Below are 18,211 nucleotides of genomic sequence, written 5' to 3' on the forward strand. Positions count from 1 at the left end.
ACGCAGTGAGCAGTGTGAGACATATGACCATGAGGACCCAGAGACACTACACACTCTAGATGAGGAGGCTACTAGGAGAGACACAGCAGACAGAGCTCCAGTCACAGCTTATGGACGACATCTACTTCGACTTGGCTCCCAGCACCGTCTCGTTATTTATAACGGGATGGTCCAGTGGCCCACCTCAGGGGGCCTGACTTGTATGCCACATGGAGTTGCAGAAGGAGGGGGGAGTACAGTCGACTATATTCTGGGACCCAGGGAGGCTACACACCTTATCACATCCTTCACCATTCCACCCATACCCATCGGAGCCGACCACACATACCTCTCTTTCTCTATCACCGGAGATACCATCACACACAGCTCCACAACACGCACTCCACACACCACCATCCATTTCACACATGAGTTAGCCTCTATTTACTCGGCCAAGGTCGAACATGGCCTATGTCTCCTCCACCCATCCACACCACTCTCAGTTCTCACATCACATATCTCTTCCGTTCTCCACACTTCAGCTATTAGCTCTTTTCCACACACCACTCACACAGGACGCACTCCCCCCCCGGGGCTATGCCTCAGAACCGCTGGTATGATGATGAGTGCAGAGAGCTATACCGACACCTCCAGGCACGACAAGCCTTAGGAGAGATCACAGAGAGAGAGGCCAGACGGCATATGAAGACGCTGACACGCCAAAAGCGGCGAGCATTCGAAGAGGCACAGGAGCTTGAGCTATACCGCCTATTCATGAGCATGGATAGCGCGACGGCATGGCGCACCCTACGCGAGCCACGTCCGACTACAGCTATTGAGGATCCACAGATATGGCATGATTATGCAGAGCGACTTTATGAAGTGCCAGGGCAGCCTCCTATTCCACAACCACACGAGCCTCGCCCCACGTGCTCCTCCTTCTTTACGGCAGAGATGGTAGAGAGGGCCATACGCCGCATGCAGCACAGACGATCAGCTGACCATACTGGATTACAGAGTGAGCACATCATTTATGCGGCCTCCACTATAGCCCCGTTGATTGCACATGTCTTCAACCGGGCTATAGGGGAGGGCTTCCCAGAGGAGTGGACACAGCACACCATAGTGCCTATCCACAAATCTGGCGACACCCTGGACCCAGGGAACTACAGGACTATCATGATTGGCCACACGATGGCCAAGCTATATGGAGCAGTACTTGAGGCACAGCTCAGCTGCTACGCAGAGATCGAGGGTTTACGAGCTCCAGGCCAAGCAGGTTTCAGACGAGCTTTCTCCACCATTGACCACATCTTCGTTCTGCGCTGCCTCATTGATGGGGCAAAGGCGCGGAAGAAGAGGCTTTACTGCTGCTTTGTGGACTTCCGCAAGGCCTTTGACACAGTCCCACGCGAGAGACTCTTCCAGCGCCTTCACAGCATTGGGGTACCAACAGAGATGATTTGGGCCATATATGCTCTATATGAGAGGGTGGCGGGTCGGGTTCGTTGCCCAGGCGGTTTTTCAGAGACCATTGCTAGCACCATTGGTGTTAAGCAAGGATGCCCACTCTCCCCGACACTCTTTGGGCTATACATCGACGAGATCTCCGACTACATACTACGAGCAGGGGGAGAGGGGAGCGACTTAGCAGGTACTCCGGTCCACATCATGTTATATGCTGATTATATTGTGTTGATTTCAGAGTCACCCGAGGGCTTGCAACGCCATCTTGAGGCCTTGGACGAATTCAGCACAAACAGGGGGTTGACTGTGAACCTTGGCAAAACCAAGGTTATGATCTTTCACACATCCAGTGCAGTGAGGAGCGCCGCCACCTTCACAGCAGCAGGAGGACAGGTTGATGTAGTCACCTCCTATGTCTACCTTGGCATCACATTCACCAGCCTACCAGGACCCTTCACTATGAGGCAGGCTGCTGTTGACAGGCTCACCCGAGGATATGCAGCTCTGGCCATGCTAGAGCGGAGGTGCCACCAGGCACACTTTCAGGAGCCCCGCACGAAGGGGTGGCTTTTCGACACCTTAGTCACCCCGGCCTTGATGTACTCGGCGGCAGTATGGGCACCAGGATTGACAGCTGACCAGTGGACACAACTTGAGAGACCACAGGTATATATGATCTCACGCTTGCTCCGCAGCAAGAAGACAGTGCCACACGACATTATTAGAGCCGAGCTCGCCACACCACCTATGGTTGTAGAGGCACTATTCCAGACAGTTTGCTTCATCCAGAGGATGAGAGAGCTACCTCCTGACAGACTTACCCGTAGAGCATTTGAGGCAGCTATACAGCTATCAGAGAGTGGACATGAGAGAGCATGGTACTCACAGGTCAGAGCATGGTTTGAGGGACACGGTCTTGACATGGAGAGCCTACCACCATTCCAGTACGACCCCCACTCACCATATGTTCACCTCTCTCGCAGTGAGAGGAACTTGGTATTGAGACAGGATCTGTGGCAGCTATACACTAGGAGAGTCTGGGCGGCACCTAGCTTGGGGACGAGGATGTCAGATTACAGAGACCAGTTTCTCACCATATTATCTGGGGGGTTCATACAGAGACCACGCTACATGGACACATATATGCCACATAGCTCACGGGTGGCGATTGGTCAGCTGAGAGTGGCTTCACACAGGTTAGAGATTGAGATCGGGAGACATACTGGTGTTCCGAGGGGGGAGCGAATCTGCAGAGCCTGCACAGAGGAGGTGGAGAGTGAGGAGCACTTTGTATGTAGATGCAGAGCATACACTGAGATCAGAGGCAGGTATGAGGCCCTATTTAGAGGACAGCCCACTCTCCGAGAGATCATGGAATCTCGAGATCAGAGACAGCTCGGACGTTTCTTACTAGAGATACAGAGCCATCGGGACACACTACTACAGCCACACACAGCTACACAGACAGAGGGGAGACAATCGCAGCTCACAGACTTCTTTCAGAGGATTTCCGCCCCCCCCTCACCAGACACTCAGAGGGGAGTGACACTCCCACAGGCGGAGGTGAACCGAGCTAGACGACGACCACGAGTCACAGGCTACAGGGGCGCGAGCTCCCACCACCGACAGATCGAGGAGATCCGAGCCCGGGAGCGCCGTGCCACTGAGGAGCGAGTGGCTCAGATGAGGGCTGACCCGACAGCTTTCATCCGGGTAGCCTTGGCACCAGACCCACCCATGTACCACATCTTACACCCCCCCATTAGTACAGGATGGAGCTAGATAGCTTGATGCATTCTCATGATTGTACTACCTTGAGCATACAGACATGCATATACCCCTAGAGATAGAGCTCCATCCCTCCTCAGATACTCCACTACCTACTTTCAGCTCAGTTTTGTATCAATTTTGTTTCATTTGTCTTTCCGATAGACGGATGACATACACACAATGTACATTTGATTTGTCTCATAGGCCGATTTCGGCCTGACATAGACGTTAAAAATCTTTCTTTCTTTCTTTCTTTCTCTCTCTCTCTCTCTCTCTCTCTCTCTCTCTCTCTCTCTCTCTCTCTCTCTCTCTCTCTCTCTCTCTCTCTCTCTCTCTCTCTGTGTGTGTGTGTGTGTGTGTGTGTGTGTGTGTGTGTGTGTCTCTCACACGCACACACACAAAACCTTCATTCATGGTATCATTCTCTCTCTCTCTCTCTAGTCTTCACACACCTCTTATGAAGTAAGAGGAACTCTCTAATGAAGTAAAAAGAACCTTGAGTACGCACTGAGCACTCACCCTAAGCTTTCACCATCGATAACTTCCGCTGCACATTACATTTACAAATACTTGCTCTTTTTTTCGTGGACAGCTCCTTCGAACTCTACAACATGATGAGGATGCTCTTCCCTTAGCTCTTGTTCCATGGCTTCTGCCAAGGGATCAAGAGAGCTCGATGGTGATTTTCAATCTTGTAGCCATTACCACAGTTAATGTATGCCTTTGAGGTTTCAGGTTCATTATTGTTTCACATGTATTTGCGTATTGTTACTTAAAATGTCAATGGATTGCATCACACAAGCATCAGTGGTCCGAAACAGGATTTGCTTGCAGAGATTTGCACTCTCATGTAGATCGACATGTGGATATACTTCAGCTTGTGCAGGAGCACGAGCTATGTATGGACAATTACCGATGATGTGGCAAGTTGTTATCTGGGTATATTCTCAATACATTTTGAGAAAATGCGTTAGGCCAGCCTTATTCTAGCAGTGGTGTATGCATTTTTTCGGGTCCCTGTTCGCGACATCGTGTACGTGACCTTGGCACATCGGTACATGATACTTTGGTGATTGATGACTCTTTCGTAGGCATGATGTGTATATATGCCCCCATTTCGCCACAGGAGTCAATGGGACACATTAGTAGGTTCCTCTAGGGTAGTGGGGGAGCAGCAACATCCTTTTCTTCAACTTAGGTGCAGATCAGCTCTTTTTTTCACTTTTTGCGGCCGACAGATACTAAGGCAGTATGCCCCACCTCAATGGTTCTTGCTTCATTCATCCCATGAGCCACCATGATGTATAGCTTGATTATGTCCAGGCGTTCTGTCATTTTCTATACCCATGTATACAATTTTGTACACCCCATGAACAGGCTTCTTGTAGCATCTCTGGGGATTTTTGTAAACAGTAATACAGAGATGTCATTTTCTCAAAAAAAAAAAAAGGGAAGTGCACAAGAGCAAGCGAGCAGAGCCAGAGAAGTAAGGCCTGGGGAATGCGGGCCCGGAGCTGGGGCAGAACGCAAAGAGGGCAGGAGTTGCTAGCGATGGTGGGTACAGTAGCAATAACGAGCCCAGGTTACAATAATCAACCATTCCCTCGTGTGTCTTGGGTTTGATGATTTGTGTGAGTGTTTCAATCCCTCTTTTAGTTGTAAGCTCAGAGTTTTCTGATCTTTTCAGATCTTTATATAATAAATTGAAACAAATACAAATGTTTGTTTTATGGCTGCTGTGGCATAACGGTTGTTTTTATCTGTGAAGAAGTTTGTAGGAAAAATGTGTGAAGAATGCATGCATTTTGTCTGCAGGAAGCTCTTAAATACGAATGGATCCAGGATTCCTTGAAGGAAGGTTCCCTGCTGGCATTTGAACCCTATGTTCTGAAGGTGGAGGATAAAACAAACGATCTAAAAGCTGGACAAGAACAGTCCAATACGCCTAGCATCATTTTGCAGAGTTCCCAGCATATGCAAAGAGGTTTGTGCACTAAAGTGGCTTTTGGGCAGCATCTCTGTACTCTATTGTCTTTGATAAAGGAGCAACAGCCATATTGTGTGTCTTGCAGATGGAAAGACTTCAAGTGCTGAAAGGTCTGGCACCATTTCAAGCACTGAATTAGGAAGTGATGACACAAGTCTGGAGCTTATGAGCTCAGCAAAAGAGGGCAGCGGATCGGTTAGTTTGTGAGTTTCTGTCTTTGTTTTATACTTGCAGGAGTCTATTGTGCGCAACCTTTACAAGGTTGTTTGTAAGCAGCCTTCTTTAGTATATCTTCCACCAAATTTAAATCAAAACATCACCGAGCAATTTTCGGAGCTACGGGACATTTACAAAGACGGTAAGGAAAGAGCTTCGTGCCGGTTTGTTTACAAATAGGTCCTCTGTTCCAAACTACTTCAGACTTGGATGCAGAACAGCACTTGGAGATGATCGGAGATCTTTTAGCTATCACAAAGCAATTTCTGTGCTGGAAAAATTACCATTTAAAATCGAAAATATTGATCAAGTGAAAGGATTGCCAACAATTGGCAAGTCCCTAAGAGAACATGTGAGTAGCACCTTCTGTATTACTTGTGGCTTCTTGAAGACCTTTCAGAACCCATGTAAAAGTAAATTGTTAGGTCATGCTTAAGGGAGCGAAGAGTGTCATCTTGATGGCTACAGAGATCCTTTCTATATTAATCAAGTGATTGAACTGAATTCATCCTTTCATTTATTTTTCATGGGTTTTACTTCATTAAGAAACAGACTGATTGATTTCCTACTGTATCAAATGCTGATCATCGTCACTGCTTTTGGCTTTATTCATAGATATATGATATACTGACAACAGGAAAGCTGCCCAAGCTTGAAAATTTCAGAAATGATGAAAAAGTACCCAGCTTTAGACTCTTGTTGTTTAATTCTCCAGATAATTCTTAAAGCAGATCATTTACTGCTGTTTGTTTTTTGTCGACCATTCAGGTGAAGACACTGCGTCTTTTCTCATCAATATGGGGTATTGGCCCTGCAACGGCTTTAAAATTGTTTGACAAGGGCTATAGAAGTTTGAAGGATCTTGAAACTGAACCTTCACTTACAGCATCACAGAAAGTTGGTTTGCAATTTTACGATGATTTGACTGTGAAAATACCTCGGCAAGAAGTACGATTTATGATCTAACAAATTCGAGTGCTGAATCAGTCTATGATTTGGTTGTAATTGCAAGTTGTATGTGTACAGGTGAAGGAGATGGAAGCACTTGTGAGAGGAGTTGCATATGAAATACAACCTGGTGTAATGAACCTGAACTTCTTGCATGGTTTGGTGGATCGGGTTTTTGTTGGGGGGTATTACCTAGAAAATACCACAGTAACTAAGCTTAAGTAGTGGTAAAATATAATGGGGCCTAAGGAAAAATCCACATGGCGGGGCCTTGTAACAGCGGTAGCCCCATATCAACCCCTTATATGGCAATAACATGAAGATTGATGGCCTTTTAACACCGGTAGCCTCAATATATTAACCCCTTGTATGCCAGCTCTTTGATAGAGAATCGCATTCTATAGTGAGGTCTTGTGCTTTCGAAGGTCTGGGTTCAAGACGTTATTACTATCTCTGTGATTGGGAGGCCATCTACCACATCACTTCCTGGGTTTAGAGCCAGCGGATGAGAAACGCGACACAGAATAATATATCACACTAATGCAAACATCCCCTTGCGTGGTTGTGCTACTACGTAGCTCCATGGTTTTGCTTAGGGAATAGTTTTTTTTTTGTGTGTGTGAGAGGGAGGAGGAGGAACTTGATACTGAAAGCGATTGTGCTGGCGAAACCCACAACATGGCTGGCCTGCGTATGCATCATGGTGGACCTGCCTGCACCGTTGCTTCTGTGTGGTTCCCGACCGCCAGGCCCTTCCTCGCGCAGTCCAGTTCGCACTGTGCTACACCAGTAGCGCTGCGCTGCTCAGCTCTGCCCTGCGTGCTGCCTGGCTAGCCTTGCTTCCTGCCAATTGCCACCCTGTTTCCATCAGCCCCCGCCTACAATCTCCCGCTACTGCATGCCGCAAGGCTTTCTGCCCCGCTGCGGGAACAGTACACTGGCAGGGTTTGTTCCACCCACGTTGTACACCCTCTTCCCTCACCCTCTTCTACTCTTGGGTCCCGTCTTCGCCCATCCTCCTTTTCTTTCAGTTGCAATGGCAATTCCTTGCTATGGTTTATGCGGGTGTGTGAATCTGTATGTGCTTAGAGTTGTTTTCCTGGGATCTTCCTCCACTGTCTTCTTGGAGTACCCTCCCCAGCTCTAGTCCTCAGGAGCCACCTTCAGCAGGTAGACTGGTTTCTATACTGAATGATAGCGCCTTCTCAGCTCCAATGCAGCTTTGTTGCTCATCTTCTGCTACCTAATTGCTTCACCAGATTTCTACATTAGGTTTCCAAAGGTTGTTGTCCTCGGTCTCCTTCACTGTCTTCTTGGAGTCCCTCCTCAGCTCCGGTCCTCTGGAGCCATCTTCAGCAAGTGGACTGGTTTTAAGTTTGTATACTAGAAATGCCTTGTTAGCTCCAATACAGTGCTTTGTTGCTCATCTTTTGGCATCCTCTTTCAGTTCCTTGGTGATGTTGCTTGCCTCTTCTCCCTCATCTTCGTCACCGACTGCTCTCTCCCTTCTATTTATCCACTGCCTTCTTTTGCTATCAGATTATACCAATTGGCAGACCATGCCCAACGTTCGAGCTCTAGCCATTGTAGATGTTCCTTGTTCTCTTCACTGTTGGTGCCTTTTGATTGTCCAAGTTTTGATATATAGTAGTAGAGTTTGTTTTTTGGTGGAAGTGCCTATCTTTCAGAGGCTGTAATCATCCTCTCTCCAATAACTTTCCAGGGCCCTTTTACTCTCTTTAGGAGAGTTTTTTTACTCTTTATCTTTCAGCTACCATATGGCTGGTTGTATCCAGCTGCCTTCGAGCCTGCTTTGTAATCAGTGATGTACTGACCTTAAATTGGCACCATTTGGGCTTTTTAAGTAATAGAGATCATCCTCTTTCTTTGTCGCTAGAAATTTGTAAGGATTCTAGTTACTAATCCTTCATTAATTACTTAAACTCATGATTAAGACTTAAGGAACTTGAACTCTACTCTGAAACAAGACTTAGAAGACTCTGTGTTGATTGATTGAATGTGTGATACAAGGGCTCCTTATATAGGAGATGAAGAGACACAAATGAAAAGACATGTCTCCTGGTGAAGAGACATGACTTTAGACGTAAAGACACATCCTTTCGGCGAAGAGCTGCAACCATTGGGCGAAGAGTCGTAGCCGTAGAGCGAAAGGGTGTGACCAGTCGTCCAAGGAGTGTGGCTTTTGGCGAAGAGACACGTCTTTTGGGCGAAGGGGTGTGACCATCCAAGCGTAGGGGTCCTCCTTGGCATGGCACTTCGCCTATTTGCAACTAGGAGTGTATGTAATACTGCAACATAGTCACAATCGTGACATTCGATTGGGCGAAGAGTCACACCCATAGAGCGAAGGGGTGTGACCAGTCGTCGAAGGAGTGTCGCTTTTGGCGAAGAGGCACGTCTTTTGGGCGAAGGGGTGTGACCATCCAAGCGTAGGGGTCCTCCTTGGCATGGCACTTCGCGTATCTGCAACTAGGAGTAGATGTAATACTGTTAACATAGTCACAATCGTGACAGAAATTAGCCTCCTCAAATAAAATCCAGGATAGTTGTAGAAACTCCGAGATGGAGGAAATGTATTGTTGTAGTGCTTCTGCATCCAAAGCTCTTTCTGTTAAGTTCCACGTCGTTATTGACCATGACTATTTTGCCAAAGTGAAAATTGATTATATTTGCGACTTGATAAGTGCCTTTGTCAAAGTCTTTTGTAACTTCGAGCTTTGGCCAAGAAAAGATTGAATCTTTATCTGCTTCGAGTGAAATTAATGGTAAACTGACTTGAGTTTTCTGTTGAGTGATCATCACTGGTTGAAAATCCATAAGGTATTTTATTGGTTTATTTGGAACAGTTAAATCCTCCTGACGGGAAGTCGTAGACTGAGACTGAGTAGTGCTTGAAGGTATATCCATCTGTAAAGGTTTATCACTGAAACAAGTTGTGTCCAAAGATTCAATTGCAGCGACTGAAGTCGTGCTGCAAGAGTCTGCATCTGATTTATTCTTTGCATCGTTGAAGGCAAGGAATGGAGTCTTCAAGTTTTAAGAATTATCATTCACCATAGTATCTGGTATATGTTCAGAGACAAAGACTTTATTCTGCAAGGGCGGTGACGAGGCGAATTTTTATGCCTGGATCATGGCCGAAGAAAGCGTTATGTGCCGGTTGGTTGTCACACGAGAACGAGAATCTTCTGAATCTTCAGCTTTCTCAGTGGGTATTAAGGCTTCCAATTGAGGAGGAGGAGGTTGAGGAAGTTGTTGCCTCTTAGACTTGTGAAGAATCCTCTTGCACAAGGAAAGGATCAATAAATCTTCAACTTTACCACCATCAGACAAGAAAGACTTAAATGTAGGGCATGGCTCGCGAGGGGGAACTTGTCCAACGTCGCCGCATTCATGACCGAGTACTCGACTAGGGTTGGATATATGTGCCACTAAATAAGCCCATCTTGATATCACTGCTGATTCTTTGGAAGCTTCATATTATTTCTTTTGTTGCTGATGATTCGAATAAGAAGTTGGTTGCTTAGTATTGTAACATTTCCAAGAATATTCATGCTGAGACTTTTGTTGCTCGCACGAAGATACTTTGTGTCTAGTTGTCTTCGAGAAACCATGCTTTGGGTGAGAAAATTTAAGTTCTGAAGGCTTTTGTGTGAGTGGTTCTTCCTGGTCGACCACTGAAGCATCGGAAGAAGATGCATGTATAGTCGGAGAAGGAGTTGGGTGACTCCGAGAAGAGAGTCCCATCTGCATCTGCTCCAAGCGACTGTGAAGTGATGCGAGGCTCTTGGAAAGTGTTGCCATCTGCTCTTTGAGAATTGCTATCGGGTCCTCAAGTTTAATATTGTCATGGCTATCTTGTGATTCGTCCATGCCGACTCCTTATAGAAAGTAATTGATAACTTGGAATAACCTCACGCCGAGACTCGAGAACTGGAACTTGTGCGGAAGTAGGTGTTGCTACAGTAATGGGTTCTGGAACGAGTGCTCAGGGAACAAGAACGGTATCTGGAATGTGTTCCGGCTCCGGGATATCGGGAATGATAATGACTGCGGGTGCCGAGTGAGGGTACGTTGGCAATTTTGTGTCGGGAACCTTGTCTATGTACGGGAGATATTGGACGGGTACATTGAATTCTCCATAGACCATGATGGCGGAGAGTCCCGCACGCAAAAAGTGCACACAGAGCCAGCGCTGTTGAGGGTACTTTGCAGAATGGGGTGCACAAAATCTAACGCTGCTTGTTGTGTGTCATTAGGCCTGACGTAAGTGAATTGGGGAAATTTAACGTTTCAAGTGAGTTCACATGAGGGTTTTTTTTATTATATTTAACGTTGTTGGCTGGTTCCGGGATTAAGATGTCCACTCGTGACTCGTGAGTAGAAAAATACCATGCACTACTGGCTTGTTTACGTAAAAACACCAGTGATTCAGCCCAGCAGTCCAGCATCAAGAGGCACATCTTTTCGCATGAAGGGGTGTGAATGTGAGGAGGTACTTGTCTGCCAGGGCCATGTCCTTCCACATGAAAGGGTGCGAGCACATAGGTGCGAAGACGTGTAACCCGACGAAGGGGTGCAAGCTTTTAGGGTACGCCGCGCACAAACGCATAGCTCTTCTGTCTTTTATTTTATGTAATTGGAGCAGATAAATTCATGCTACCTCCTGATTATTTGTGTGTGTGTGTACCACCTTTCTTCTGCTTCCATGCAACTCCAAGAGAGGGTAGAGCGTAGCGGCAAGGGTGAGAGGCTCACAACCTTCGGGTCCCAGTATTTTTTTTTTTTTTCTCTGATACCACTGTAAAGATTCTAGTTGCTAATCCTTCATTAATTACTTAAACTCATGATTAAGACTTAAGGAGCTTGAACTGTACTTAGAAACAAGACTTAGAAGACTTTGTGTTGATTGATTGAATGTGTGACACAAGGGCTCCTTATATAGGAGACGAAGAGTCTCCTCGTGAAGAGAGACGACTATAGACGTAAAGACACATCCTTTCGGCGAAGAGCTGCGACCATTGGGCGAAGAGTCGCACCCGTAGAGTGAAGGAGCGTGGCTTTGGGAGAACTTGTGTCATAGATTCTGATCCAACAGCTCTTGAGACAGGCCATTGGAGGCTTTGGGCTTGGGAGAGATGCCCTCTGGCACGAGTGTAGTGGCATCTTGGAGAGTAGTTTTGAAGAGACTCTTTCTCTTCAGCCGACCACCGAGGGATCCCCTTCTTTTAGTACACTGTTCGACTGGGGCATCACATACTGGCAGCACAGAGAGGCTCGTCCTGCTGCAACACTTCATTGGCAAGAGGAGGGTCTCACAACTGAGTTCTTCTCAGGCCTTTGGGCGAGGTTGTGGGACTCCAGATAGCCATGGCGAGTCACTTTGTTCCAGTGGCTAGTTGCATATAGAGCTACAGCAATGGGGAGTTGGCTAGTACATAGTGGCCCGCTTGGCAGCCTATGCAGCTTGCAACCATCCTTTGGAGAGTCAGCGTCATTGTCTGTGGGACTGCCCCATGGCACAACATGCTTGGCTTCGGGTTCTTCGGTTGATGCCAGCCCTCTCCACAACGCGATAGTACACTTGGGGTGCAGCTGCTTGGTCCACCCTCACGGGTCCTACGCTACAGTCTGAGCTATCATCACTAGCAGGATGATAGTGATTCAAGGGGGCCAACTTACACTCCAGCCTGCTACAGAGCTTACCTTCCAAGAGTGGTGCAGTGAGAGAGAGGTGCGTTGGGAGCTCGTCCATGGCCTGACACTCTGGTTCATCTAGTGGGCCCGTTGCTTTCGCATCTTCGAGGCACGCCCTGTCCCATCGGCGGAGACTGTTCATGATTTTTGGTTGGAGGTGATCCATATTCTCAAGGGTCAGTTTGAGAGACTTCAGGGTAGCTCTGACCCATGCGGGAGCGTAGAGAGGCGTTCTTGCGGCTCTGGCGCCCTGGGCGTGAGCCCAGGGCGTAAGCCCAGATGGCACTACCGCCCACTTGTGTGGCTTTTCCCTCCTCCCATCTCTTGATTTAGTCCTCAATTGTACATATGTTGTTTTTCATTGGGAGAGTTTCCCCTTATGGTTGATGTAGCCCTCTCTGATAGAGGTGGTTGTAGCCCTATGGGCAGTTTTATTAACTAATGGAAGGATCTTTTTCTTGGAATAAAAAAAACAGTGTATTTTGGTCAAGAAAAAATCACTTTTCTTAGCATAAACTTGAAGTTCATGCTTTTGCAATTCTTTGAACACAATTTGCAAATGTCGGTTTATGTTCCTTTCTATGTGTGAGAGAATCAAGATATCCTCAAAATAGATTCCTATGAATTGTCGATGAGGACAAATTATTTGATCCATCATTGGATTGAAAGTTGTTGAAGCATTTGTAAGGCTAAAAGGCATTACTAAAAACTCGTACAATCTGAAGGTTGTACGGAACGCAATCTTATGTATGTCTTCAGGAGCAATACGAATCTCATGATAGCCGCTCTTGAGATCTATGCGGCTGAAAATTCGCCTTGTAGACTATCTAAAATATCATCAATTTTAGGAATTGGAAATCCGTTTTTGATCGTGATCTTTTTTAGGGAACGATAATCGGAAAGTGTCATCTTTCTTTTGAACAAGCAAAACTGGTGAACAGTTGAGGAAGTACTAGGTCGAACAAGACCCTTTTCCAAAAGTTCACTTATTTGTTTAAGAATTTCTTTTTCTTATAATAAACTAACTCCGTAAGGTGGTTATTGAACAAACTTCTTACCTTGCGGGCTATTGGATAGTTTATCTAGGATCAGTGGGCTATTCTGGAGTGCTTATGCTTGTTTGACATGAGCTCTTCCCGACCTTGGTTTTCAATGACCCCCAGCAAGGAGATGGTTGGGGTCATCTAATGTATTGTTAATGGGGAAGTTTTTGATTTTGGCAGATTATATGCATACACAACATCTGCTGATAGGATAGGGTTGTGGGGGGCCGTCTCCTCATATTGTTGGCGTTCCAATGCATTTCTTTGTGGAGATTTGAATAATGCCCCAAACCTTGGGAATAAAACTATTGGGCACTCTCACATGCTTCATGTGGAATGACAATCATGGGATCGGTTCATGTTGACTTGTCATGGATTGGATTTGCAGCCCCTTTTGCATGCGGATGATCAAGGATTCACATTTCAACATATTCCTCAATCTATGTATCACGCTCGATTGGATCGCAGGTGTCTTTCCACATGCAGCAATACGATGACTTTGTATGCAATATGAGGATTGATTATACCTTGTGTCTCTCAGATCATGCTCCCGTAGGCTTGAAACCCCATTTTGGCTCCTTTTTGCCAAGGATTCACTACCCAAAAAGAGACTTTTGCATGCCAATAATGCTTATCTCAACTTTCAAGCATGAACTATTTCGCACTATGATTGTGAACATCATCCTGATATCTTAGATGCATGCTGATATGGACACAGCATGGTTTCGCTTTGCTATGCATGTTCAATGTGTTATCCAAGATTATGGCAGGTATTATTTGTCACAATTGAGAGAACATGTAAACAGGAAAAAGTTACTTGCAGCAGATTAATGCACTTGGCTAACGATTTCTATCTTACTGAGACCCAGATGGTTGAGTTGCTCTTAGCTCGCACTATATTACAACATAACGATGAGAGGAAGTTGGCCAAATGGCAGACTTGAGCTTGTCAAGAGGCTCTTGTAGATGAAGGTTGTGCCTCCAAACAATTTTTTCAGCATTTACATCATTCTAGACAATCTCAAGCTATCCAGAGAGTTAAATTATCATCAGGGGAGTCTCATCATGGCAAGATCTTTGAGGCTCCTTCATCTCCCACGCAAGAAGCTCACCAAGCGTAACACTTGTTTCTATCGCATATTACTCCCATTCTTTTGATGTAGCAAGCCCGGGACTTGAAACTTGTTTTCTTTGAGACAAAATTGTATGCCATCTTGCTTGATTTGGGCCTATTGGAAAGCTCCTTGTTGGGATGGCCTTATTGAGAAATTTTTCTTGTCCTTTTGGGATTACCGAAAGCTGCCAGTGCCGATCATGATGAATATGGCCTGGGAGCAGCATGAATTGTCCTCCTCTTGAAAAGAAGGCTTGTTCAAGTTGATACCCAAGCATGCACTACGTGAAGAATTCTCTCATTGTCGGCCAATTATGCTCATGCATGTAGTATTTAAAGTGATGGCCAAAATGCTCGTTAATCGACTCAAGTGCTTTCTGCATGAAGGCTTGCATCAATCTCAGTATGGCTTCATACCACGACGTCAAATTACTGATAACCTCGTGAATGTTATCATTGGAATGGAATATGCGAAGTACACTTGACAAGATGTCTTCATCATGCAGGTTGACATTGAAAAGGCTTTTGATACTATTCTTTGAGACCACATTGCAGATACCATGCAACAATCGGGATTTCGGCCTAAGTTTTCTCGTGTGATATTTTTCTTGTATGCACACAACACTTTTGCAGGTTTGTTGGATGGATTTCTCACAAATTCTTGGCCTTTGGGACGTTCAGTAAGGCAAGGATGTACTCTTAGTTCTTTGGTTTATGCAATCGCTACTCACCCCTTGCTTATATATTTGGATTCCTTGACATCCACTGGTAGATTGCATGGACTGACATACCATCTGGGCAGTACTTTATCGGACAAGCCTATGTGGATGACTCTTTATTTATGCCTCGCAATCACTATGATGATGTGGAACAAATTATGGGTACTCTTCACTTGTTTGGATTGGTGGTAGGCGGCAAAGTTAATTTTCGTAAATCCAAGCTATTACCTCTAAATGAGTGTACTGGCATTAGATGTTGTGGCCAAGGGAGATTGTTCGTCCGCACACCATAGTTCGCCAATTGTGTTATTCGCTGGCTTGGGATGTATCAGCTTCATAGAAATTGGACTGGGTGCTCCAACGTCTGCATTTCCAAGTTAAATTGTCCACTTGGCCACTACATGTGCATCTTATGATTGTGCATTGCATTCTCATGGCTTATGTGCAGTTTTTTTAACCTATGTTATCTTGGTCTCAGTTGCGCTTGCACTCCCTCATGTCTACTTTTTTGGAGCATTTATGGTGCACCTCGTCTAGCAGAAAGGGTCTTCAGCTTTCATCTGTGGACAAATTGTGTTCTCCCAAGCGCCTTGGAAGGCTGAATATTTTGGATTTGCGAAGTCATGTTCTGGCTCGGAAAGCTATGCTATTGCCAGGCTTGGTGGAGCAGCAACAACCTTGGACACTCATGGTATCACATTCGTGTGCGCATATTGTCATGCCATCCTTTGGTTATTGGCAGCCTACATATTGGGACGCCATTTTTGGGAAGCTTGAAGGACACATTCTAGGATGTCCCTTTACTTCTTCTCTCATTATTGATTGGATGACTATCACTGCGCATTTGGTATGGCATGGTTGACAATCCTCTCTAGGCAACTTTCTTCGATTGGAGAGTCGTGGAGCAGGGCATTCTCTTCAAGTTTGGTCCAACGCTCTACTCGCCTGGCATATTTTCTTTCTCAAAAAGGAATATGCCAGGTGCATCAGGTGGTGGATGACATGGGTCATGTTCTTTCGTTCGCTGATGCAGCGTCCCGTTTTCCATTTGGGACTCCACTATTCTCCTCTTTGGCGGGAGATTCAAAGGATACTTGTTGATCACTCATCCATTTCCCCTTTGGATGTGGATTCTCGCTTCTCTGATTGCAATCTTGCTACTACGCATTTCAGCTGGCAATGTTCATACCCTCTTGCAATGTGATGCATGGATTCTGCGTCATGGTAATCAGTTGTGGGCACACTCCAAGTCATCCTTGTGGTGGCGACGAACATTGTCTAGCATTTGGCAGAGTCATCTACCTTTGAAGGAACGTATTTTTTTGTGGCGCTGCTTAGTGAGAGCTCTACCTGTTGGCAGTTTATTGCATGCATGGCATATTGCGCCTTCTCGTTGTCTTAGATGTCATGAAGTTGAGGAGACTGTGCCACACTTATTGTGGGGTTGTCGCTGCTCTAGATCCTTCATTCATGGCTACTCTTCAGTTGCATTTTCCTTCCGGCATTTCTCACAGTCTACAGATGGTTTTGTCTTTTTGGGGTGCTCCAGTCTCCACAGTCACTGTTTACGGTGTTTTTTAATTGGGTCAAATTTTGGGTTCTGTGGGCCGTTTGGCACCACTGGAACTCAATAATGTTGCTAGGCACTGATGTTGACCCGTTTCCCTATTTCAAATAATTGCTTGATCAAGTACTGCATTTTGCCTATGATGCTGGGAACATCACTCTTCATGCCTATGGGATTTACTTTGACTGTTTCTAGCCCTCAGAGCCTCATGGTACTCCACTTTTTGTATCTCTCATTTTCGTGGGTTTTCCTTGCTTTTAGGTTTCCCACTCATAAATTCCATCAACAAGATTTACAAAAAAATAGTGTGTGCAGCAAAACAAGCAAGGCTAATTGGAAGTGGCTACGTGTAAGGCACCGTTGGAAAACTTGCATAAGCATATGCAGCATACGGCACGAGGACAATGTGTGTGACAGCGTGATCTAGGGCAGTGTCGTTGCTCTAGATCCTTCATTCAGCAAGTATTGGCTACTCTTCAGTTGCATTTTCCTTCCGGCATTTTTCACAAATGGTTTTGGCTTTTTAGGGTGCTCCAGTCTCCGCAGTCACAAGCTACATTGTTTTTTAATTGGGTCAGATTTTGGGTTATGTGGGCCATTTGGCATCACTGGAACTCATCAATGTTTCAAGACACTGCAGTTGACTCGTTTCCCTATTGTAAATATTCCCCTGGTCAAGTGCTGCATTTCGCCTATGATGCTGGGACATCACTCTTGATGCCCTATAGGATTTACTTCGACTGTTCCTAGCCCTCAGAGTCTCATGGTACTCCACTTTTTGTATCTCTCATTTTTCATGGGTTTTCCTCGCTTTGAGGTTTCCCACTTCTAAATTGCATCGGCAAGATTTACAAAAAAAAAATTGTGCGTGCAGCAAACAAGCAAAGCTAATTGGAAGTGGCTATGTGTAAGGCTCCGTATGGAAAACTTGCATAAGCATATGCAGTGTACGGCAAGAGGGCAGTGTGCATGACAGCCTGATCATGTGTAAACCTCGCGTGAGCAGCATGAGAAGCCTTTGATAACCCTATTGTGCACCTGAGAGAAATAAAATGAAACGAAACATTCCTTTATGTCTGCAAAAAGGCCTGAAAGACCTTTTGAGATCAGAAAATTATCTGGTAAGAAAATACTAAAGACTAAGGTAATAAATGCTAAAAGGTGAATAAATAAGTGAACCAATAGAGCCAGCTGGTGGCCTACCTTGATCTAACCTACTATTAGGGTCATGTTGCACAATGTCAACAGATTGGATCAATAATCTTGTGCTTGACACTCTTTGGCTATGATTATGGACAAGGAGGATCCCTATCCATGTTGAATGGAGGACTTGAAGTCACTGTATTTGTATATTGGATACATATAATTTGATTTATGCATGGCCTCTTCAAGTAGGCCAAGAGAGTACAAACCTTTTTTTACATTTCAACTACATGTACCTTTGACTTTTTCCATTTTGCACCCCCATTCTTCATGAAACCATCAAAAAGCATAGCACTATACATTTTGAAGTATCAATGCTAGCCCTCATAGACACCCGTACATGCCCATGGCATGTTGTAAGTAGCTCATCTGCAAGGAATGTAAACTTTGTAACAATTGAAAACACATACACGGGCACACACCTCCAACAGGTAGACAATTTTCAAGTTAAACAGTATTCTGAAAGAATCAGCTCTTGGT

General features: G+C 45.5%; 1 protein-coding gene and 1 long non-coding RNA gene across 4 annotated transcripts in view; one reads left to right on the top strand and one right to left on the bottom strand.

Annotated features, from left to right (window-relative positions):
- The window catches only part of LOC147457906 (uncharacterized), a 207,193-nt gene that overhangs the window by 149,479 nt on the left and 39,503 nt on the right, over positions 1-18,211 (bottom strand). The gene's annotated exons all lie outside the window — the stretch shown is intronic.
- Positions 1-18,211, top strand: part of POL{LAMBDA} (DNA polymerase lambda (POLL)) — a 197,978-nt gene that overhangs the window by 146,213 nt on the left and 33,554 nt on the right. The window contains exons 3-10 of one of the 2 annotated variants that reach the window (XM_086512682.1): positions 3,809-3,895; positions 5,032-5,200; positions 5,289-5,398; positions 5,480-5,561; positions 5,641-5,771; positions 6,035-6,097; positions 6,188-6,367; positions 6,446-6,499. In XM_086512682.1, the coding sequence (XP_086368808.1) occupies positions 3,809-3,895; positions 5,032-5,200; positions 5,289-5,398; positions 5,480-5,561; positions 5,641-5,771; positions 6,035-6,097; positions 6,188-6,367; positions 6,446-6,499 (876 nt within the window). The remainder of the gene's footprint in view (positions 1-3,808; positions 3,896-5,031; positions 5,201-5,288; positions 5,399-5,479; positions 5,562-5,640; positions 5,772-6,034; positions 6,098-6,187; positions 6,368-6,445; positions 6,500-18,211) is intronic. The other variant, XM_086512683.1, reaches the window with a different exon arrangement.

This window comes from Adiantum capillus-veneris, chromosome 5, assembly GCF_014529385.1.
Source record: "Adiantum capillus-veneris isolate H3 chromosome 5, ASM1452938v2, whole genome shotgun sequence".
NCBI classification, from domain to species: Eukaryota; Viridiplantae; Streptophyta; class Polypodiopsida; order Polypodiales; family Pteridaceae; genus Adiantum; species Adiantum capillus-veneris.